The following is a 24,743-nucleotide window of genomic DNA, read 5'->3' on the forward strand; positions in this document are numbered from 1 at the left end:
CCCAACATTCCAGGCAAATGCCATGACTCTTCTGCCTGACAAGAACAAGATGTCTACAGACTGCAGGACTCCTAAGGCGGAGGGGGTGTCACTCTGCCCCAAAGACGAAAAGGGCCAGGGCTACCACATGCATCTATCCAGACTGCCTCCCCCTGCCCGCGGCTCAAATTCCAACAAATGCAATAAAACTTTTGTAAGGGTAGACCCCGTGTCTACTTGGCAGCCTGAGGCCCTGAGCTCCCTTCCTAAGCTCTCTGAGCTCAGCTCCTTCAATGCACATAGAGGATAAGGTACCTGCTTCTGGTCCCGCCGGGCGCCCCCCAGCTTCTGCGCCAGGCGCTGCGCAGCCAGTGCCCACTGGGCCGTGAGCCGCTTTGTACGTTTCTTCATGAAGATTAGAGACTCCTTCCCGCTGCCCATCAGCTCCAGGAGGTGGGATAGATTGCTCCGGAAAACTGCCTGGAGGAGGGTCCAGACCTCAGTTCTCTAATCCTCCACCCAGCAGCCACGACACCGCCATTACCCACTGCCCTGGGCACAGGGGCTGGCACCTTCCCCGTGAGGCTGGGCCTGTTCTAGTTTCTCCACCTTTTCCTGTTTTCTTGTTCTTTGTTTTTATTTTTTGGCTGCGACCGCCCGGCCTATGGGATCTTAGTTCCCTGACCAGGGATCAAACCCGCACCCCCTGCATTGGAAGCGCTGAGTCTTAACCACTGGACCGCCAGGGAAGTCCCTCCCACTTTTTCTGAGAGGCCCACCAGTCCCCACAGTCAGGGAGCCCAGCTCTCCTCCCCCCAACACTCACTCCCCAGCCACATTGGTCTGTCCCAGTCCAGCTCCAATCAGCCACCTGTCCCAAGCCCTTCGTGAGGGGGTCAGCTATGACAGTTCCCAGGATCCCAGCCGCGACAAGGAAGCAGTAGATAGCGGTCGGAGCCGGGGCTCCAAGGGCAGGGAAGCCAGGCCGCCTTTCAGTGGAGCCAGAGTAACTATATGCCTTGAAGAAGTTAACTCAGCTCTCCAGACCTCAGATCCGTCATCTATTAAATGCGATTGCATAAGGACAAATAAAGTGGCACACAGGAAGTCCTCGATGAGTGACAGCTATTATTACCATTATTCCAGTCCATTAAGGGGGCACCTCCAGGGCCCCAGCCTGCCCCTTAAGCAGCCTCAGCTTTGCAGCATCCTGCAGAAGTCGGGACGGGCACCCGCAGGCTGGCGGGCTGGGAGCAGCCCACCCACCCGGCAGAGGTGGCTGGCAGCCCCGTGCCGGCCCACTCACCTCCCACACCTACCTGGACTTTGGGGGGGGGCTTGCGGGCTCTCTGGGTGGCCGTCCGGTTCCTCCAGGGCAGCGGGGGACAGAACCACTCGACCTCACTGAGGTAGACGAGGAAGGAACACTCGGTGCCGTCCACCCCGAAGAAGGCATAGCAGGGGTCAGAGGTCCAGCGGGCACGCATCCACTGTGGAGAGGGCCAGCCTGGGCCAAGGAGCCAGCGCCAGCCCCGTGCGCACCCTCGGTGAGCCCCTGCATGCATGTCCCTGGGGACCCCGAGGTCTCCCAGGATAGGGTCTCCGGGGCCCACCCCAAAGATGCAGCAAGGCTAGAAGCAGAGAAGAGAGACTGGACCGGGGCCCTAGGACCCAGCCCTGTGTCCTGGCTGCTGAGAGCCTCAGGGAAGGCCAGACAGGACCACCATCCCCCAGGCCCAGAAAGAGAAGGACCCTGGGGGAATGAGGCCAGTCCAGGACACATGCGGCCAAGGTTCCAGGGGCAACAGTGGAGGTGCAGCAGCTCAGGGCCTGGCTGGTCCTTCTTCCTTTGTCCTCCGCCCGTAACCAAGAGCAGGGTTCAGCTGAAGCCAAGGTCAGGGAGCAGCCTCTGAGGGGGGCCAGGGCTGCGGCCAGGGCAGGACTCATCCACAGTGACCCCCACCTGGTCCCCAAGGAAGGGGTCTGCAGTGCCAACACCCCACGCTCTTAGGGATCTCAGCACCAGTGAGGGGGCTGGCTTTTATGCCTGTGGACTGGCTCCCCGGATGGACAGACTTCATGCAGCCAGAGGTGGGACCCTGGAGGCGCGGACAGGGAGGGGGTCTCTCCCTCCAGCTGGTCAGCTGGGCCGGGAGGGAGGGGGAGAGAGAATGAGGTCCACACCTTGTCTCAATTTGTTGGGAATCAGGCTGCTGGTGGTGCCATACGTATACTTAATAGTTCGTCTGCTGTAAGAAAGTACTGAAAACCCTGCAACGTGAGCCATCCTGGGACGTTTGGGTTGGTGCCCCAGGCAGATGGCCCAAGCAGAGAAGTGGTTTCCCTGAGGCGGGCCCCTGCCAGCTAGTGCCAGGTTCTGGGTCCAGAGGTCAGGCAGAGAGGCCCTTGATGGTGGATATCCCTGCCAGGAGCAGAACCACAGAGCTAATCTGGGGTATGGCCCCCGTGGAGGAGGGGCCCCCGGTCATCCCCAGCCTCAGGCCCAGGCCTCACCTCTACCTTCCCTAAGCAGTCAGGGAACTTGGGGTCGCTGGGTGCCTCACACTGGTCCCACCGACCTTCAGACACTGCAGGGAGAGAAGGTCACCTTGCTGAGGACCTAGGTCCAAGGAGGAGCGCGGTAGAGAAAGCGTGAGGCAGGTAGGCTGGTCTGGGGTTGGGCAGTGCAAGAGGCCACTCTGCCCTTGGCCTGAGTTTTCTCCCCTGAAAGGCCACCGCCAGGGGGTCCCTGTGCCTGGGGTTCCCCCTCTTCCAACACTCCCACCCTCCTTAGGGGGTTCAGAACCAGTGCGGAGCTGGTCTGAATGGCTATGAACCAGCTTTCTGGACAGGCAGACCTCGGGCATCCACCCAAATGTACTCCTGACTTTTTGACGGGGGCAGAGGTAGGGCCTCCCAGCCTGATGCCCCCACATCAAGAGGAATGGAAGGGGCCACCCAGGGACGGTGGGGTGAACCCTGAGGCACCCCGCTGAGAGCCAGACACAGGGCCCCGGGGAGCCAGGGCAGCTGCCGTGGGGAGAAATCAGGGCCCCACCCCGGACGTCCCACCCTGTACTCTGGCCTCCTGGGAGTAGAGGGGTGCCCCCGGCCCCCACCCTTGCCGTGCAGGAGCAGGCTGTGGCGCAGGATCTGGTCCACCTTCACGGCGATGTCCGAGACGTTCTGGGCTATGGCCTGGATCCGCTCCATGAGGCCGGCCCCGGGGGGTAGCCTAAGTGGGAGAAGCCAGGGTGAGCCTGCCGCGGTCTCCTTCCCGGGCAGGGCAGGCCTCAGCCTGCCAGCAAAGGCAGCAGGACTGCAGGGCCCCCGGCACCCAGACACCGCCCTGCCCCAAACGGAAAGGTAGCGATGGGTAAAGTCAGGCCAGGAAATGGAGCCGCTGCTGCCCCATCCCTGGCTGGAGGGGCTCGCTAACCATCAACGGACCCACGTGGCATGCATCTGGGAAAGCCCACATCTGTCGGTGCCAGGCGTGTCTGCACACATGTGAAGGGCAGTGCCTGAGGCTGACATGGGCAGAGGAATTCCATTCAAGAGCCTGGATGAGATCTGTCTAGGGATCTCCAGGCGATGGAGGCCCTTTTCCTGAGCACAGCCGGCTGCCCTGAGTCTGTTTTCTCTATTTTCTCCCAGAGGAATTGTATCTTGTCAAAGTAAATTCCACCCAGAGCAGCCTGGGGACTTGCCAACTATTAAACCTCTAGTAAATTATTGTTGGGCTCCCAAGAATGAATTCTTCCCAGGATCTTAAATGAGTTTAGTGCCATAAACGTCACAGCCCTCCACCTCATCAATACTCGTGCTGCCTTTATTTTTGGAGAATTTATTTCCTGGTGTTGATTACTACTCCCCTCTCAGAGAAGTTTATTAGACATCAGATGCAGTATTTATCTCATTGCCAAAACTCCTATTGAGACAGATCCCACTTGGCTGGCACGTGGGTCTCGGAGCAAGGAAGGCTCTGGAGGCCCTTCTCCAAGAAGCTGCTTACTTTTTCTGAAGGCGATAATTCCAATTCCTTTGATTTTCCCCACCTCCTCTGGCTCCGCAGGCCCCGTTTAAGCTCCATTTATCCCTTTACAAGGACTTTATTGTAAGGTCTTTATTGCCACACATAATGAGAATTATACGAAGGAGGATTTTTCCAACCTGGGCTCCTCTGGGGTCTGTAAACCCCACCTCTCACCAGAGGAGGCAGAGTGGTGCCCCTCCTTGGCCACCTGGCCCCTCGGGCTGCCCCCCGCCCTCCCCACCTCTATCTTCTGTAAGGAGAGGAAGGCCGTGGCCCCATCCACAGAGAAAGGCAACTGGTATGGGAGACACGGAGGTGGGGGTGGGGACACAAGGCAGAGGTGACAGGAAGGGGGTGACAGACGAGCCCTCCACACACATATACACATGTACACACACACATACACACATGTGCACACACAGTCCAGTCCACCCTCTCCAAACTCTAATGGAAAATGGCATTGCCTTTTACTCACTTCCTGCTGTAACAAATGACCACGTACTGGGGGGGCTTAAAGCAACACAAACGTCTTCTCTCACACTTCTGGAGGCCAGAAGTCTGAAATCAAGGTGTCGACAGGGTTGGTTCCTCCTGGAGGCTCTGAGGGAGCATCTGTCCCAGCTTCTGGCTGGGACCAGCGGTCCTCCGCGTTCCTGGGCTAGTAGACGCATTACTCCAGTCTCCTCCGCCTCTGTTTTCACTGTCTTCACTTGGCCTTCTTCTGTGTGTATCCGAATTTCCTCTTCTTATAGGGACACCAGTCATTGGATCAGGGCCTACCCTGACCCAGTATGACCTCCTCTTAATTTGATTACATCTGCCAAGACCCCATTTCCAAATAAGATCATATTCATAGGTACCGGGGGTTAGAAGGTCAACATATCCCTTTGGAAGACACAATTCAACCTTCAACAACCTTCTATGAAATTACAAATAAGAATGAGCAAAGACATATAAGATGATGTTTCTTTTGCTCAAGAAAGTCCTCAGGCAGGAAGTAGCAATATTTCTCCTTGGTCTTCAGATTGTCAAGGAATGCTATAGGGAAGAGAACAGTCAGTTCATCTCCAATTTACAGTGACACACAAGGAGATGAGCTGAAGCTCTGCCTCTTATGAGCTGTGTGACCCTGGGCAAGTCACTTAGCCTCTCTGTGCCTCCGGCTCTCATCTTTTAAAATGGAGGAGAAAGGAACTTCCCTGGTGGTCCAGTGGTTAGGACTCTGCACTTTCACTGCAGGGGGCCCGGGTTCGACCTCTGGTCAGGGAACTAAGATCCTGCAAGCCGTGCACACGGCCAAAATTAAAGATAAATAAAAATTTTTAAATAAATAAAAAATCAAATAAAATGGAGGAGATAGTGGCACCTCCCTCATAGCACTGGGGGGACTCAGTGAGGAAAGGTGTAAGGCACACAGGACGGCAATGCCTGCGTGAAAGCAGCCCTGTCTGCGTTAGCGATCATCATTGTGCAGATGGGGTTGGAGCTGCAGCAGAAGGGATTTGGGCTGGACCATTGTTTCTCAACCTTTTCTCATTATCACCCCCTTAAGGAGCCTTTTTAGACACTGTTTCCCCTTCTCACCCTCCCCCCTTGAAATGTCAACTCCACGGATATTCTGCAGATCTGTTTACACACTATAGCCTGTGGAGGGCCACAAACCATTGTAGTAGCGAAAATTACAAGAGCCAATTTTCACCCTTTAGGGGGTGACACGCACCCATTGACAATGCCTGGGCTACAGCAGAGAAGGAACGTGATGACTGTGATGACCTTGGTGTCCATTGGGCTCTGAAATAAATTCTGAATGAGGGTCGTGGAATGCTTTCCCCACTGACCTCCAGGGACAGGATGGACACTGCACTGCCTGGAAGGAACATTTTGGTGATGGAGGGAGGCGGCCACAAGGCAGAAGGCCAGACCTGACAGCTGCTGGGTCAGGGCTGGCCCAGAGCACGGGAGGCTGAGGCCCAACAGGAGGGGCTCCCAGGTGGAGAAGGACTGGGTGCCCTCCAGCTTCTAACCAGAGACCTTAGGGCACAAGTTACCCCTGTGTGGGACCAGTGGGGGTCCTGCCAGGTCCCTAGAAACTTTGGAAGGGATCCCACCTCACTTCAAGCCTTCCTGAAGTCACCTCTCCGTCCAGGCTCTGCTCCATCCACCTCTCTGGGCACCCCCATGCCTGGGGGTGGTTATGAGTGGCTGGTTTAAAACCCCCAAAGGAGTCCTGCGCCTTCAAGAACAGGGATTTGCTTTCATAAGTGGAGCCTGGTACTGCCCCACACGGGCCACATGCCCAGAGCTCCATCACTGTGCTGGGTTGAATAGTGTCCCCCCAAAATTCACATCTACCTGGAACCTCAGGATGTGACCTTATTTGGAAATAGGGTCACTGCAGAGGTAATTAGTTAAGATGAGGTCACACTGGAGGCGGGTGGCCCTAAGTTCAGTTACTGGTGCCCTTATAAGAAGGCCGTGTGGAGACACCCAGGGAGAAGGAAGCCATGTGACGATGGAAGCAGAGACTGGAGTGATGTGTCTACAAGCCAGGGACACGTGAAGCCACCAGAAGCTGGAAGAGGCAAGGAAGGATCCTCCCCCGGAGACTTCGGAAGGAGTGAGGCCCTACTGATACCTAGATTGTGGACTTCCAGCCTCCAGAATGGAGAGAAAATAAGTCTCTGTTGTTTTAAGACGCCTGGTTTGTGGTCAGTTTTTACGGCAGCCCTAGGAAACGAGGAAAACGGCTTTTAATCCACTACAGAAAAAGAGCCCAGGTTCTCCTGCCACCCTGCTGTCCGGAACGTCTTATCTCCCACCCATCCTCCTCTTGCAGAAGTCCAGCCTCCATCCTGCTGCTCCTTTCATGGGAAATGAAGAGCCACGGGGGGCGGGGGAGCCCTTGACTCCTCACACTTCTAGGTCCATGACTCTCCACATTATTCGGAGACTTATTGGACCAAGAAAGGGCCCCAGAGTCTGAGGTCTTGGATTCAAGTCCTGGTTCCACTGGAGAGCTATGTGACCTTGGGCAAGTTATCTAACCTCTCTGAACCCCTTTGATTTATAACCCTTTATATGAGGGTTAGCTCATATAAAATCTGAATAATCTCAACTACCTCAGAGTGATTAACTGCAAGGATTAAACATGAGGCTGACTGTCAGGTGCTCAGCATACAGTAAATGCTCAAAAAATGCTTGAGATGCTCTTACTCCCTACCTATAGCGGTCAGCCCATCCCTGAGAGGAAGTCTCGTAAGTCTAACTACGGAGCAAAGCAATTTACTTTTGGGGAAATTCAGCAATTTTCATCTGATAAGCATTTTTTGCATAAAACATATCACCAGCCCTGGCTTTAAAACAGTGCAGATGGCATCTGTCTGATTTAACAAGTTCAACTTGTTCAAAGCAGAATTACTTGGCGTCACTATTATTATACTGGACTTAGCATTTGCACAGCACTTTCTATTTTCAAATAATATAGGATTAGGCTTCTCTCCCTGGGAAGCTTTTTTTAAAATGACAATCAAAGAAGATGTCCCGCAGCACATCTATGACTTGGGAAATGCTCCCGTGGAAAAGAAAAAGGGGGGACGGATTGGGGAGACGGTGTGCAGCTGCCTGCAGCTAACAGTGTTGTCACCATGGGGTCAGGGTGGTGGCAGGGCTGGCTTCCCCATCAGGCCCAGGCAGTTCAGTACCAGGGCCCATAGTGCTTTTAGGGGTCCACGAAAGTGTTTCCATTTCTTTAAACATCGGGAAACAATTGCAGGTCAAAGAAAAGGTTTTAATATGTAATGTTACTATATGCATCTTTCTGCCAATGCAGTCATAAAATATTATTTTGCTATTGGTTAAACTGTGTCCCCCCCGCTCCCACCCAAGTTTGCCCAGGGGATCAGCCTTGCACTGTCCGCCTCTAGGCCCGGGACTCTGTAGGTGCCTGGGCTCCAGGTTGAGGCAGGTTTGGCCCAGGCCTTGCACTTCCTCTAGTAGCAAAAGGTTCTTCCTGAGCCAGTGTGGGAGGGGCCCCACAAGCACCCCAGCAAGAGGAGTGAGGTTCTCTGGCCCCAACCTGTAATCTGTAGGTGCCAGGCCGGGGCAGAAAAGCTGGGGACATTCTGCATTATCACGCCAGCCCTAAGGGTCCAGCCATCCTCTCAGCCTGGCGAAGATGCCACCTCGCACCCCTCCCCCACCAACGTGATAGTCACGTGGTTGCCCGGCTCTCAGCACCACAGGGCAGTGCAGACAGGGCAGGCAGGCTCGGCCCCCTCCAGCCCTAAGACCTGGGCCAGTCCTTTTCCTGTCTGAGCCCAGTTCCCTCAGATCTGTCAAATGCAGACCTGAATAGGATCTTCCTCATTGGGCCGCTGGCCAAGGTCAAAGTTCATAATATGTACCCAGTAGGGGGTGGCCGCTTTTACTATTCTCATCGTTAATCGTTATTACTGCTACTTCCGTTAGCTCTGAAACTGGCCCAGAGAAGGTAAAATGATTTGCCAAGGTTGCACTGCAGGCTGGGGACGGGGCGGAGACTCAAGACACTGGCGCTCTGGGCCAGCCCTGCTCCCTCCCACTGTATTTGCAAAATAACTGAACATGCTTGGACTGTGAGCCCTGGGCCTCTGTGCACACATACTAAGTACCAGGCATTCCACCAAAATGATCAATTCTTACTTGGAAAGTAAAAGGAGGCCAAGACAGGCCCCTGGTCACCCGCCCACCCCACCCCTCAGCCCCAGGGAGCCTCCCTGGGGTATTCGAAGCATTCATGGTTCTCTAAATCCTCAAACACCTACCTGAGCATTCCTCACTCACAATGACAGATGGGCCACCAGCCCCTCCTGCTCGGGGCGTAAGTGGCTTCCTGGAGCCAGCCGGCCTCCAAGGTGCAGCCAGCCTCTGAGCACTGGCCCAGGGTGCCCTGAAGAAGCAACCAACACCACAGGCCACCCACTGGCCTCAGGACACCCTGCTCCCTCCACCACCCAGGGCCAGGAGCCAGGGGTCAGAGCCAAGCCGGGAACTCTGGCTCCAGCTGGTAGCCAGTGGCCACCTCCCCACAGGACACCAGCTCCAGGCATCACCTCCCAACAGGCCAGGCCCCCCAAAGGCCCCCTTGAGGCTCGGCCCCCTCCTCCCAGCCCCACGAGGCCATCGCTGATTCCAGCCCTCGGTCCCCTGGCCCTGAGCGCCAACTCTCCGGGAAGCCACGGGAAGGAGGTTTCATTTCGAGTTCCTCCCGTGATTTATGAGGGTTGCATTCAATTAATGAGACACTGATTTCTGCGCACCCAGCCAGCATGCTTGTTGTGAGTTATTTCACTATGAAACTGATCGCTCTCCTTTTAAAACACAGACTCGAGCTCACAGGGGCCCGCAGACACACGTACCAAGACGTGCTGTAGACAAACACTACAGCCAGAAACACAAGCACCACAGACAGGAGATGTGTACTTTCTGGGTCGGTCTGTCTGTCTGTCTATCTGTCTACCTCTCACGCACACCACACGGGACACAGGAAACCCCCAGCCTGGTGTCCAGCCTTCCCTGCATTCTTACTGCCCTCCTCCTCTGCTTCAGCCCCTGCCTCATTCCCATCAGAGGTCCTGACGCTGTGAGTGCCCCCAAGTGACGACTAAGGACCTGCCTGCCCCTCCCCAGGTAAGACCCTCCTTCTCTCCTGCACCAAGAAATATATATACACGTACGTGTACACATATATATTTATATTAGATACATAGATAGATGTCTTCCCACTATTGATAGGAAGAGAGCTGGAGCTGGCCTGCGCGTGGTTTCATCACTTGGGGAAGGGAGTGGTACCCCATGGGCGGGGCAAAGCCGGACTACGGGGGATAGAGGCCCCACTCACAACCCAGGGCCCAGACTTCCCCTGGAGGATTTTCCTTTTTAACATCTCATATGTTTATTCTATTTAAGACACATTGAGATCCTGCTACATACGCCTTGTATCTTGCCTCTTTTACTTAGACTGTATGAATAAATACATTGCCAGTCAGTAAATCTCTTTTAAAACATATTTTTTAATGGTTACATTTTATTCCATCACAGATATCCCTACTATACTGGCCCTTTTCCTATTGTCTTCTTAATAGTAGTGCTTTTAAGTATCTTCAAAGTACATGTGTCTGTTTGGCTGTACCCTCAAGGATAAAAGTCTTATAATTAAAACATACTTGTCAGTTTGATAAGTTAAACCATTTCTTAAGGGTGGGATTTTTATTATTAGTGAGGCTGAAGTCTTTGTCCTGTTGAATGTTCTTTTGCCTCAAATTCTGCTTTGTTTGCTATAAACACTGCTGTCTAAGCTTTCTTTCCCTTTGTGTGTCCTGGATACATTTCTTTTTATTCTTAATTTCTGAGTCATTTGTTTTTAGGCCTGTCTTACAAATGGCATATAATTGGATGTTGAGAACCTCTGTCTTTATTAGGGATGTTTAACCCTTCACACTTCTGGCACATTTGATAGGTGTCTGCCCTGGAGTGACCTTCTCACCCACCCGCCAACTACCCCCGACACCCACCAGTCTGGCCTCTCCCCAGCCCAGGAGCCAGACACGCTCCCAGATCTGTCCTGTTAGGAAGGGGCAAATCCAGGGGCTGGGCCCAGCACAGGGCCTGAGAAAAGTGAGGCATATCTTTTAAAATTGAGCCTGAAGTCATCTTAACCGGTAGCATCTCCCCACCCTCACACATAGAACCCCAGGGAAGCTACATTCCCCGGCACCTGGCCCTGCCAGTACAGAGATGGCCAGGAATGTCTAGAAGCATTTTTGAGTTTTTAAATAAAGCTTTAAAAAAATTGGGAAAAAAACCTCAACTCCTTACCCACAGACAAGAATTTTGATGTATCTTCCTTCTTGCCGTCTCCTCTGCACAGGGACAGGGTGCTGGCTCCCTCTCCCTAAGAGGCTCGGACACTCTTTGAGGACAGAGCTCTCTGACTTCTGTCTCCTGGGTCTTCTCCACTCATCCCTGACGCTCCAGCCCAGGCCCCACACACAGTAGGCACTCAACAAATACGGACCGGCTTGAACGCAGACAGCCTCAAACCCCGGCCTTATTTGCCACTGCAGAGAAGCCTTATGGAAAATTCAGAGATCACTACTATTTGGTTTTAGGATACATAACATGATGCCATTTGCAACAAATCTGCAAATAATCCCAAATTTTGTTTTCCTAGGCTAAAAAAGGCAAATTTGTTTTCCCTGAGGATAAACCAGCCATAAGTGGGAGGCACAGCCCAGAAGCTTCCAAAGGGCAGAAGGAGGGCAGTGGAGGTTGTTCTTTTTTAAGCCACAGATAATTGTAAAGTGAGAAATCCAAGTGCAGGTCACTGAAGAGTTTGCTAGAAACACAGCAGGGTTCGTGTCTGCAGGATTCTCGCCCGCCAGCTCCATGTTGACAGCCGGAGGGGGATAAGGTGGGGAGGGGGCTGCGGTATTTGTGCACATGGGGAGTGGGGGCAAGCAGCCCCAGCGTGCCCTGGACACACCCACTGCTTCTTGCCCTGAAACCAGAAGCAACAGTGTCCCTGAAATTTATGGCTCTGCCCTTGGGGTTTGATGGGCTCTGCTGGTCATGGTAGATTGTTGCTATTTCCTGGGGATGGAGCTGGAGGGGGTGGAGATGAAGGGTAGAGCATGGGAGGGAGGCAAGGCCAGGACTGGAAGAAACCAGAGACACTGAATGTGCTGGCAGGAGCACATTCAGGAGTCAGGCCTGCCAAGGAGGAGACCCGGACCCTCTGCCCTCACCCTGATGAACAGACCTGTGGACAGAGGCTGGATCCACAGCCCAGACAGGTGGGAGCACAGCGGGGGGCAGCCGGGAAAGTGGAAAGGATGCGAGGGGGGGCGAGGGGCTGAATCAGAGGGGACACAGCAGCATGGGAGAGAATCGCCCTGTGCACGTGGAGAAGAAGCAGTCTCATGCCTCCAGGGGGGTCCAGGGGAGCCCAGCAGCTTTGCCTCTGTCTCCTGTCTCTGCCACTGGGCCCTCTGCTTCCCCTCTTCGCCCCCCCCCGCCCCCGCTAACCCACAGCTCTAAGAATAGTGTCCCAATGCTACTTACCACAGCTGACCCCTCCCAGACCCCACCACGCTCCGCCAGGTTGGCCTTCACACTGGTTCCTTTCCTCCAACACACCAAGCTTGCTCCTACCCCAGGGCCTTTGCACTTGCTGCTCTCTACCTCAAATTCTCTGCCCCCCAGCTCCTCACGTGGCTGGCTCCTTCCCATCATGCAGAATTGAGCTCAAATATCACCATTTCCCAAGGGCCTTGCCAGACCGCCCTGTTTGAATAGCCCCTTTCCCAGTCACCCACTGCCTCATCCTTAGAACACGGCTCAGTATCTGACTTTATCTCATTTCTTTCTTTTTCTCGGTTACTGTCTGTCTTCTCCGCAGGAATGAGCGCAAGGCTCATCACTGTGTCCCCAGCACCGAGAGCAGTGCCTGGTGCTTAGTAAGTGCCAGGACGTATTTCATGAGCAGACAGATCCCTTTAGTTTCTTCTGTCAGATGCTCAGTCCCTGGAGGGTGAGAGCATTTAACCGGGGACCCAGCACACAGCCGCGCAGCCCACCCAGGGGCCCCGACTTCCCGCGGGTGGAGAGCTCCCACCCGGAGCCAGGCACTGAGGTGGGCTCCTCACACCCACAACTGCATTTCATCCCAGGCTCCAGGACTGTAATTTTAGTGCCTACATTTTCCAAAACAAAAAAATCAGAGCAAAGGTCTAACAAAGGATTTGTTTGCCCTGAGCTGTGAATTAATTGATATGAAAAGTCTTGCAAAGGGATAAAAACGAACCCCTACGTAGCCGCATATTTAACGAACGGCCACCAAGAGCACACTGGTTAGAAAGGTGGGGCTCTGGGGCCATCTGACCGGGGCCCCAGCTCCTCAGCAGCTGTGCAACTTTGAGCAGGTTCATGAACATCTCTGTGCCTCAGATTCCTCCTCTATGCAACGGGGATTAAAGCCCCCCATACGGTGGCTGTGGGATTGGCAGGATCATGGAGGTAACTCAATAAAGTGAGCTTTCAGTAAATGGCGCCCATTATGAGGACGGGGATGCTGACATCGGCTGACCTGACTGGGCACCCAGAACATTCAATCAGCAAGGCCTGTTTGAGTTGGGACCCACGGCCAGTAGTCCAGCCCAGGCAGCCTATGGGGCAAAGGATCCCCCCACTAGACCAAAGAGGCGGGCTGTGCTTCAGGCTCCACCCAGCCAGGGCCCCTCAATGACCAGGACTCACCACCATCACTTTCTTTGATTTTGCCCAACACCGAACTTCAGAAATGCCTGGAACTTTGGCTTTTATATCACACGCATTGGCTGAGGTATAGCTTTCCCACAAATTGTCTAAAAGTGTGGATTTCAAACATAATTTTCAGCAGTAGAACACTTTTAGCAAATCACACTGGCCGAGGTATAGCTTTTCCCAAATTGTGTAAAAGTGTGGGTTTCAAACGAATTTTTCAGCAGTTAGAACACACTGAGCAATTTCATCTCATCAAGAACCTCAACATCTAAAAAGGTCAGGTGCAGAGTGCCTCCCTGGGATGGGTGGGGTCCAAGCCTCCTCCCTCCACATCCAAGTCTGGGGTCCAGGACTCCCAGCTGGGATGGCCCTGACCTCACGTCCCCTCATTCTCTGGGATTCAGGAGAACCCGACACTTAAGATGCACCACCTGGGTTCCTGGGGCTACACAGAGGCACGTGGGGCTGCAGCACAAAACCTTGGGGAACTTTGCACATTCTGGCCTCAGTGGGGGTAATATTTAGAATGAATAAACCAGGAAATCCTGCTTGCAAAGATGGCCCATGTCGGGGCTTCCCTGGTGGTGCAGTGGTTAAGAATCTGCCTGCCAACGCAGGGGACATGGGTTCGAGCCCTGGCCTGGGAAGATCTCACATGCCGCGGAGCAACTAAGCCCGTGTGCCACAACTACTGAACCCACGCGCCTAGAGCCCATGCTCCACGACAAGAGAAGCCACTGCAATGAGAAGCCCGTGCACCGCAACACAAAGAGTAGCCCCTGCTTGCTGCAACTAAAGAAAAAGCCTGCACGCAGCAACAAAGACCCAATGCAGCCAAAAATTAATAAATAAATAAATAAAAAGACGGCCCATGTCCACGGGAGGAGGACAGGTGATCACTATGGCCATCACAACCAAGTGCATACCCACACATGCCCATCGACATGGACAGAGCTCAAAATCACCACCATGAGTGAAAAAAGCAGGGGCAACATATGTACAATGGGAAGCCACTTAGGGAAGATTTATAAAAACCACACACTATGCATTTTGTGTGTGTGTGTGTGTGTGTGTGTGTGTGTGTGTGTGTATAAAATGCATTTTGAAGCCGAATCTCCAGCCCAGCACACAGTGGGGTGCCTCTCTCCCTCCCGGGGCCCCCTCACCTGTCCACAGGGAAGTGCCTGTCGCTGGCAGCCCGGTGCAGCTCACTGCTGTTCTCCAGTCTGGCCAGCGTGTCCATGCGCTTCACCATCAGCTCCAACAGGTCACTCATCTTGCGGAGGACACTGCGGGACTCCGGCCCACCCATCACTGCAGGAAGAGTGTGGGTGCAGTCAGGCACAGCCCAAGCAGCCCGGAGGCCACCTGAGACCACCTGGTGTCTGGCGGGGTGGCTCAGACCCCAGCCCCACCTCCATCTTCTCGGGAAGGGGAGGGGTCAGGAGAGTGAGCCTGCCCCACCCCCTACCCCTGCAGGACAGGAATCCAGAGAGGCCTGGGCCCACCCTGCTCCCTACCAGCTGTGTGACATTGGGATGACCTTTTAACCTCTCTGGGCCTCAGTTTTTGTCACCAGCAAAATCTGGCTTTAGACATAATCTCAGGTCTGTGAGAAGACAGGGAAGGCCCAGTAGTGGGACAGGAACCCCAAAACCCCCTAACAGCAAGTTCCAGACAGAACCTGTAAACCAGGGTTTCTAAAAGTGTGGTCAACCATCCACCCGCACCTGAATCTCCTGGCCAGGCTGCTAAAGTCCAGATTCCTGGGCCCTCGCTGTCTAGATCTGCCAATTCAGATCTCTAGGGCATGGGGCCCAGGACCCTGCATTCTGCTTGCTCTTCACGTGGCTCGGATGCACAGGCTGTGAGCCCGTGTTCAAGGGGTTCGGGGCCCCAGCCACCTCCCATCCCCACCCACTCCCCCAGACACCACCCTAGAAAAACCACTGTGAATTTGTCCTGACTCTCGACCCGGTCTTTGGGTTCCCAGAGATCAACTCCAGGGTTGAGGGGCCGGGAGACCTTGTGAAGAATAAAATTAAATGAAAACGAGGTGCTTCAACCAAGATTCCATTAACCAGCCCGAGACTTTCCACGATTTCCTTACTAATCACTGCCGATCATTAGCATCGCCCGTGCCAGTGTGGGAGAGCAGCCCTTGCCTTCCTTTTTAATTAAATTTTGTGAAGGTTTTAAGCAGCCCCTCCAAACCATCCGTAGGTGCTCGGTTCCAGACACTGCAATCCCCAACCGGGATGCCTGCAAGCCCCAGGGGCCAAGCTCTGAGTCACTCTTAATTAATGAGCTGAATCCATGGGGACGCAGATGCTCCCAGGGACTCCCCAGGCTGCTGGAGGGGCGGGGGTGTCAGGGGCTGCCTTGGGTGGGGCTCCCCAGAATCAGACCCTGAGACAAGGGTTTGAGGGCAAGTCGTTATTTGGGAGGTGAAGGGAAGTGGGGAGGTGACCCAGGGACAAGGAGGCAGCCCAGAGAGGGCACGTCATCAACCTGGGGAAACCAGCAGGTGTAGAACCGGCCTCAGAGTTCTCCCCCGGGGGGCGAGGGGGCCAAGCACGTGCACACCACCTCCCGCCAGTCACCGCTTAAGGGCTGCTCCCAAAGACGGCCATGCTCTGGTACTTTCCACCTGCCGTGGGGTGGCAGAGCCGTCTCCAGCATGTGACAGGAATCGTGAGGGCTGAGGACGTGGGCACCAACAGCATCTGTTTCTCAGGAAAGGGAAGGGTCAGGGCCCAGCGGACTCACCTGGCCTCTCACCTGCCTCTGCCAGCACCCCCTGCATGGCCATATGACCAAGGGAGTCGTCATCCTGCTCTCGGCCTCAGTGTCCCAAACCCAAGGCAGTAACACCAGGCCCTGTCTGCAGCCCAATGTCAAGGTGCCAGGAGCGGGGCAGGAGAGACCACGGCTGGCCACTGAGGACCAGAGGCAGAGACGGGGGGAGAAGTGGGGAGGGGGGCAGGAGGGGGCCGGTCTCCTCCGCTCCATGCCTGGGACTGAGCCAAGGACGGGGGCCTAGAGAGGCTGCACGTCACCAGGGCTGCTGGTGACATTTCTGCTTTGCTTGTCCCCATATCCCCTGGCACCAGGCCCGTTCCAGTGACTGCCACTGCTTTCTCACACCAAGTCGCCTCCTGGCTGGGTTCCCCTGCCAGCTGAGCCCACCTGAGGTCAGATGGGAGGCCATGGGGAGCTCGGCGGGGGGACCCAGCCAAGCATCCAATCCAGAGCAGGGAGGAGTTGCAGGTTCCTCAGAGAGCCTGGATCCCTGGCTCCAAAGAAAAGGATGGGCATGAATGCGGGGCTGGGGGCCAAGGGTGGGGAGAGCAGAGGAAGCGGAGGACAGACACAGGGTGGGGTTGGGTACTGGAGAAACTGGGCTTCAGAAGGAAGGAAGGAAAGAAACTGTCTCCAACCCCTCCCACCCGAGTAGCTGAAAGAGCTAATGGTCTTCCCACTTTCCCCTCAGAAAACTGGATGGATTTTTCAGTTGGGATCAGGAAATTTCACCATAGTGTTCAGTGAAGCAAAACTGAGGTCTCTCCCACCACTCGGCCTCTCCCGGCTCACTTGGCCTCAATCGGTTAGTCAATCAAAAAGCAAGATATAAATAGCTCCTTCTCTCTTTCAACTCCACAGAGCTGGGGACAACAGATGACTCTTTTAAATCACTCTCGTCTTGAGGACAACCCCCAAAGCCCATCATTCAAACGCAATACCTTGCTTTCAACCAGTGCTTGGAGCACAGAGTAAAACAAGAAGGGAGTTCCCTTCATTTCAGCTAGAGAAATACGAGCCCATCAGATGATTTGTCCTGACAGCATTTTGCACAGCCCCAGGGGAGCCGCTCATGTTGTGGGCCACCTGATGGATGTCCTGGAGTTGTGCAGCGCACAGCCTGGCCGGCCTCACTGGGCTGCCCTGATCGCTCATAGCTCAGGCTGGGGTGGCCCCTTCCCCAGAGGAGTGGGATGAAGAACGGAGAGTGAAGCCATGGCTGGGAACATTCTCAGGCCAAAGCCTGAGAGGCCCCCCAGCCATGCACTCAGGCCCAACTGGACCACAGAGCCTGGGCGGCAGCTGGAACCTGAGACATAGCACTCTAGCAGTGCTGAGGCACATCACTGCTCCTGGGGTGGCGCTGCGTTCCCACAATGCCTCAGGCCTGGCACCTGCCCTGTCACACGGCTGCCCTCTCTCCGGGCTCATCCCAAGCTTCCTTTTCCCCTCTGAGCTCACTGTCCGTGCCCCTCCCAAGATCTCACTGACAACCATACCCCACCCCCACTCCCAACCCCATCTCATTTCAAAAACTTCAAAATAGCTGATGGAACCAATAACTGCAAGATCTGGCCTAGAGCTACAGCGGTCCCAACAGCCAGACAGAGCCTGGGGGCAGCACTGTGGCCCAGGAAGCCTTGACTCCAGACCTGCTCTGCCCCAACTAGATGGGGGAAGGGGCATGCCACTGTCCTTCTCTGGGCCTCAGCGTCCGTCCCCCCCCCCACCCCCGTCCCCACCGTGGTCTACAGCCTGGGACCCTTGTTTCTGCTCTTCCCCTAATTGCCCCCAGAGATCAGGGTAATAGAAAAGGAAAGAAGTGTTCCTATAAAAGCCGTCAGAATCTCCTTAGCGAGAGAGCTCTGTTTTGTTTTGCTAAAGCCCTGGGTGGGCCAGAGCTTCATCTAGATGCCGGGAGCAATGAGACAGAGAGAAACCTAAATGACGCTGCGTATTCAGCCAGGAAGACTGGAGTTGCCCAGCCCAGCCTAGGGGACCAGGAGAGAGGACAATACCTGAGGACATGGGCAGGGGGCAGGACAACGACCCAGAGGGGCTAAGCAGGATGGGGGAAGCTCCGCTGCCATAGGGATGACCCGTGGGGAAGGGTGGAGTGGGGGTCTGCGAAAGGCAGGGATAAAAGAGAATTGTCATCTGTTTGCTGTGCTGAGCAGTGGTCCGAACCCCACCCCAAATCCCCCCACCCCTGTGGAGGGTTTAGGGAGGAAGGTGTGTCCTTCCCACTAGGTCAGTGTAGGGGACACAGAGGAGGCAGGAGGGGAGACATCCAGTAGGATAATTCAGTAGAAGCAGGGGATCAGAGCAAGAGGTGACCAGGGAAACATAAGCCCCTTAGAGTATTTGGAGATATCTGGGGGTTCTGGAGTGCCCTTCATACAAGGGACGAAGCCAATTCTTTAAGAATGTCAACAGAGGGAATTCCCTGGCGGTCCAGTGGTTAGGACTCTGAGCTTCCACTGCAGGGGGCATGGGTTTGATCTCTGGTCGTGGAATTAAGATCCCGCATGCCACATGGTGTGGCCAAAAAGAAAAAAAGTCAACAGAAAGAGGGACCCCAGAAGACCAGAGGGCTTATAGGCTGGGGCTAAGGAGACAGATCTCAGATGGGTCTGTAAGGCCACCTCCATCAGACTGGACGAAGATACCCTCCCAGCACCTGGGGTTCGGGGGCCACTCCCATTGTCTGCAGATGGTACAGGACTCCAGGAGCTCCTGAGACCTCAAGAGACAGCCCCCCACCAACCCCCCACCCCTGTCACTTCCTGAGGAGCCCCAGGACACTAGGCACATTTTCTGCCCTGGACGAGGCAGGGGGTGGCTCCCGGTAGGGAAGCAGGCTACACACAGCCACTCCAGCCGCTCAGCCACATGATGTACCCCCTGGATGCCACCGCCGGCCAGGGCTATCAGCAGAGCGGGTTCCTGACGTGCCTGCCCTGAGTCACCTCACCGCGCTCAGCGGCGGCTAAACTGAAACGTATTTAATGTGAGGCCCCAGTGACACATCTCAGAAGTCACACAGGTTCCCTCCATATTTCCATATAAATAAGGAAAGCTGGGATGCTGAGAGATACAAATGGTCCTCACATATATTGACAGGGGTGCTTTATCACCCACCGAGGCCCCATCCCCTCCCCAGACATGCTCTCTGTTTCTCTCTCCTCTCTGCCCTTGTCCCCTTTCTTGTTCCCACCCACCACCCGTTCCCACTGGTTCCTGGAAACTGAAGGAGCCCCCACCTTGCCAGACAGAAGAGACCTCCCAGGCACTTGAGAGGGGGCTGTGAGTTGGTGTTTCACAGCTGGAGGAGTGTGCACACTTGTCTCTGCACACGGCCAACACGGAAACCAGCTGAGGCCACGGGAGCTCTGGGCAGCGTGGAAGACAAGGGCAGGCCCTGGCTCACCCATCCACTGCCAGCCTCTGAGAAGAAAAGCCCCATTAGCACCGAGATCCAGGGCCAGAGCCAGAGCAAGGAACTACGTCTCTGATATTCCCCAGGTTCCAAGGCTGGCCAGGGTCCGGGACGCCTGGCAGGGCCAGTCCACGGGGGAACCTCAGGGCGGACACAAGCAGCTGAAGCAAGGACCTGTGGCCTGCAGCCCTCTCCCCGGAGACGGCCTCTGACCTCTACTTCAAGACAGGACAGAGAGCCAGGAACCGCCACACAGGCTCTGCGGGATCTGCGGCGACCCCAGGAGGTAGGCGTCAGACATAAGTTCAAGTCCCCTCTCGTTAGGAGCGAAGCAAGTTCCTCTTAGGACAAGAGCAGGAAAGCAGAGGCAGGAGGCAAGGAGGAGGGAGTGGGGTGGGGAGGGAGGACTGCAGAGGGAGCATATAAAAAAAAAAATCCTCCCCCAAGGCCCAAGCTGGGCCCAACTGCGGCACGAGGGAATTAGGCTTAGCCCTCCATCCAGTTATGATTCTCTGCTCGGGCTACTGCTCCCCTAAATCTTAAGATGACTGTGCAGAATACAGAATGAGATGTCTGTCACATTTTTATCCCCAAACTAGAGAACTTTATCACAAAATAGGAACTGGCCCACAGGGGAAACCAGAGCCTCCCCAGGGAGACCACAGTCCGTAAGAGGCTGTGGCAGGCGCTCCGCTTTTCAGAGAAAACCCTTCACCCGGCCCCTCCCCCCCAGCCACGTCCACGTCTTCACAGGCTTGACAGGCAAGGAGAGGAGAGGTTATCTCCCTATTTGTGCTCAGACAGTTTTATTGACCAATGGAGGATTTTTCTTTCTAAATCGTTTTTCTAACCCTTAGTGGGTTTCCTTCTGCTTCTGCCTTGGGGCTTCACAGACCCCCAGAACAAACATTATCCAACATCCAACCCCCACTGTGACCTCCAGTATCGCTCCCCAGACCCCTTCCCAACCGCCCCCCACTTCCAACCCCATCCTTCCCTGGGCGGCTCCTGGGTAGAAGTGCTGGCACCTCCTAGGTTGTCTGCAGGGCCACCCCAGGTCCGGGGTGGGGTTCTCATTTGGGGGGTCATCTCTTACAGGACCAGGATTCTAAGCCCACAAAGTCAACTTAGGGCTTTTCCAAGTCTCTGCTTTGGGTCTGTCCAAGCAAATCCACTTAATCCAAGGGCATGAAAAAAATTGAGGGGACAATGGGACCTGGGATGTGAACCGAATTGGGGTCAGTTCCCAGGGGTTCTCAGAGGGCTCCCTCCCTGTCTAGTTCCTCCTCATGGCCTTTACTTCCATATTCCAGGCACGAAGCTTCCAGCACAGGGGCCTGGGAGGTGTGTAAAGACTTGAAAACACTTGGTCTGAGAACTAATGTCACAACACACAGGAGACCCGGCAACTCCACCCCCAGGTGCACCCAACAGAAATGCCCATATGTGTCCACCACAGACATGTGCTGGAATGTCCACAGCAGCACAATTCACAAACGCCCCAAATTGGAAATAGCCCAATGTCCGCCCCGGGGTAGAGTGGATAAATATATCGTGATGTAGCTACACAATGGACGCTGTGCAGCAGTGAAAACAAACGTCTGCAGCCGCACACCACGAGACGGATGGATCTCACAAATGTACTATCGAGAGAAAGGGGGGCACACAATGGAACACCTGCCGCATGATTCCACTCTCATAAAGTCAGAGAACCAGGCAACATTCCTCTGTGCTATTAGGAGTCAGGGTCCTGGAGTCCTTGGGGAAGTAGTGAGTGGAAGGAGGCCTGAGGGCACTTCTGGGGATGGATCACACTCTGTTTCTTGATCCAGGTTGCTGGTGCATGGATGGGTTCCGTTTCTGGATACTACACTCCGATAGGAAGCTTAACCATGTGTACGTGTGCGCATGTGCGCGCGCACACACACACACACACACACACACACACACGCACACACACACACACGCCTCTAGTCTAACTGCATGACCCTGGGCAAGTCCTCTGCCCTCTATGGCTCTGCCCACCCCTTAGACACAACATCTAGATTGGAGTTGGACCCTTTCTCCCTCTGCCAGGCAAAACTGCACAGTGCAGAGCACGGCAGGACGCCCACAAGCCCCCAGTCCTCTGGGCACTGGGCCCACCCCCTGCCAGGATGGGACCCCCATCCCCCACCCCAGGCAGATGAACAGAAGAAGCAGAGCCCAGCCATACACCCCTCCTCCCCCAGTCCCTGACTCCCACCTGCTGGGGCCCTGACCTTGCTGAAGGTCAGCTTGCCCAAGCCCCCTGCAGCAGCCCACCCAGACAGACATGCCCCCTTGCTAGGGACGGCACCCAGGTAGCCTGAGCATCGCTCCCTATACCCCTTCCCCTACTCTCCACCTCCCCAAGCTACCCCTCAAGTGCACCTTCACAGCCCCCCCCCCCCACATCCTCAGGAGTCTCCCACGTAGAGACCTCAGCATCTCCTTGGTCCTCTTTTCCCTAAACATTCTTTCCGGCAATGCCCCCGTCTCAGACTCACCACATCCAGTAAATGTTTACAGAGCTCACAGTATTTGCCAGAAGCTGCTCCAGACCCTTCATATATGTTATCTTCACACCCCCTCATGACAATCCCAGGGAAGAGGGTATTGTTAGCCCCGTTTACCAGAGGAGAAAACGGAGGCTCCGAGAGACCGAGGGATCTCTGTGGGTCAGAGAGGGGATAGATTCGTTTACATTCAGGCTAGAATGTCTAATAAATGTGAAATTCCTGCTGGGAGCTGTTGCAAATTTAAAGAAGTGCATGTTAAACCAAAGGCATGAATCTAAGGAGACACCAGATGGCAGAGTAAGTGCCCCTCGGAGCACCGACCCTAGATCACAACGCATCCTACTGGAGGGTTTATCCGTTGCTGGGAAGAGGGGAGCCGGATGAGGCCTGGGGGTTTGAGAAGGTGGACTTCAAACAGAAACTTTCCCAGAGGGGCAGGGGAGAGCCCACAAAGCAGCCCCCTGAACAGTTCCAGAAACCCCCTTTGCTCCAGTTTCCCCACTATGTGTCTCCTTCCCACGGTTACTGGGAGAGCCCCCATGACACACTGAGCAGTTCTGAACTGTTCTCCATTCTTCCTTGAGTAGGATGAGGGGGGAGCGGGACCCACCTTCAGGAGGAGGTCTCCCAGGCCACCACCCTATCACACCCCCACGCCACGTGAGCCCATTTAATCCAACTCCTGAAAACGGTCACTGCTTTCCTTCTCTGAAGGTGAGTTAAGTGATGTGGCCAATGGCACACAGCTAGTAAATGATGAACCAGGGTACAAACCAGGTCCATCTGGTCCCCACAGCCCATGCTCTGAACCTCCATTCCACTGCCTTGTAAGCATCACGTGGGCAAGAATGAAGGACCAGAGAGCTTGGAGATAAGACACGTGAGCCCACGGCAGTCCTGCCCTCTCCCCTGTGCCTGAGCCGAAGGTACAGAATATGTGTATCTCAGAGAGACAGGTGTCATATCCAGAAACCTCAAACCACCCCACTAGAGAAGCAACACAGGCAGCCTCTTCTGATGCCTGGGAGACCCTGGCTCAAAGGCCCCTCCTGGCCTGAGAGGTTAGACCAGCAGAAGCCTGATTACCACAGCCAGGACAAGAGCCAAAGCAGGGTGCAAGGCCCCCACCATTCACACAGCCACCAACGAGGTGGCCAGACGCCCAAGACAGAGCCCCAGAAAGCTCTTGCAGCGTTAGGCTCAAAGGCTTCCCTCTCCTCTGACCCCCCAACCCCTGCAACCCTTTCGGACTCCCCTTTCCCCACCAACATACCTTCTGTGCGGACAGTGAAGGGGGAGTCCCCCGGGCGCCGGGCTGAGAACTGGCCTCCCAGAGACGTCATCAGGAAGCAGAGTGAGAAGAAGCCAATGCCCAGGACAAAAAGCCTGCGGAGACAATAGGGCAGGTCAGGGTTAGGTCAGCACACGCACCCCTATCCTGTAAGGGCTCCCTACGAATGAATGAGTGAGGAAGGGATGGATGGATGGAGGAATAAAAGACCAGGGGGTTGAGCTCCCAGACCAGTAGGTCTCCCATCACACAGGATAAAGAGAGCTGGACTACAAGGAAGTGGCCACATGCAAAACCATGCAGGACAGTGAGGCATCCTTAAGGTATAAGGTTGGGCAGGTTCTAGTCTCCAGACGGAAGCTGGCTCATTGACAGCAGAGGTCCTCAACGTGTGGTCCCCAGACCAGCTGCATCAGCATCACCTTGGACATGTCAGAAATGCTCATTCTTGGGCCCTAGTCCCAGGCTTACGGAATCACACACTCTGGGGGTGGGATAAGCAATGCCTTCTAATAAGCTCTCCAGGTAACCCTGATACCCGCTCAAGTTTATGAACAACTGGTACAGATGGAAACAGCAGGACCTGATGCCAGCCAGAGGGCAAGTAATTGGTCCAGACAAAACCCACCTGGAGCCCATCAATCACCTGGGCCCTGATCAGCACTTGTGTGCACAGGCCTTGCTGCAGCAACCAGCTTGAACACATCCTTGTCATGTTCAGGGCAGGGGGTGGGGAAGGGCTCCCATCACTACCAGATGGTAAGATCTAGAAGGGCAGGGTCCTGTGGCTGCCTTCTGTGTCCAGACTCCCCCCATCCACGTCTTCACCAGGCAGGCACACGGTAGATTACACCACGGCTCAGAGTAAGCCAACACCTGTGCACGGGGTGTCATACAAGTGTGTGCCGTCACAGCGGTCAGGGGAGTTGGCCAAAACACGACTGTCTATACTTCAACACATAGTTTTTGATTACATCCCAAGTGCCAAGAACTAAGGTATCCCCAGGGGGACAGCAGGGAACCCGCCCTCAAGTCTGGCCCCAGGCTCCTGCTGCTTCCATACTAGATTCTGGGCCAGCACAGCCTTAGGGAAGCAGAGGTGGAGGCTGTTCTGGGATTTTGAATCTACCCGAGGCAGAGCTGAAAGGGGAGCCCCCCCAGGTCAGGGTGAGGAACCCCATCTCTGGTGGAGCCAGGCTCACCATGGGGGGCCCCCCAAATCATGCCGGAGACCTCCAGCCTTCCCACCTCCACCTCCATCCTCAAACCCCACATTTGTTTGTATCTCTATGCAAGACTTGTTTACGCATTTTAATCTTCATTATTTGAAACTGGCAGTGCAGTATTTAATTAAAA

At 54.9% G+C, this 24,743-nt stretch overlaps 1 protein-coding gene across 2 annotated transcripts in view; it reads right to left on the bottom strand.

Annotated features, from left to right (window-relative positions):
- MGAT5B (alpha-1,6-mannosylglycoprotein 6-beta-N-acetylglucosaminyltransferase B) overlaps positions 1–24,743 on the bottom strand; it is a 67,004-nt gene that overhangs the window by 39,568 nt on the left and 2,693 nt on the right. For both annotated transcript variants that reach the window (XM_089901634.1, XM_022589489.3), the window contains exons 2-7: positions 23,370–23,482; positions 14,482–14,629; positions 3,099–3,214; positions 2,494–2,567; positions 1,299–1,469; positions 295–459 (exon numbers count right to left, since the gene is read on the bottom strand). In XM_089901634.1, the coding sequence (XP_089757760.1) occupies positions 295–459; positions 1,299–1,469; positions 2,494–2,567; positions 3,099–3,214; positions 14,482–14,629; positions 23,370–23,482 (787 nt within the window). The remainder of the gene's footprint in view (positions 1–294; positions 460–1,298; positions 1,470–2,493; positions 2,568–3,098; positions 3,215–14,481; positions 14,630–23,369; positions 23,483–24,743) is intronic.

The sequence above is a fragment of the Delphinapterus leucas genome, chromosome 19 (genome assembly GCF_059928025.1).
Source record: "Delphinapterus leucas isolate spDelLeu-1000000601 "Yukka" chromosome 19, BTC_Dleu_Yukka2, whole genome shotgun sequence".
NCBI classification, from domain to species: Eukaryota; Metazoa; Chordata; class Mammalia; order Artiodactyla; family Monodontidae; genus Delphinapterus; species Delphinapterus leucas.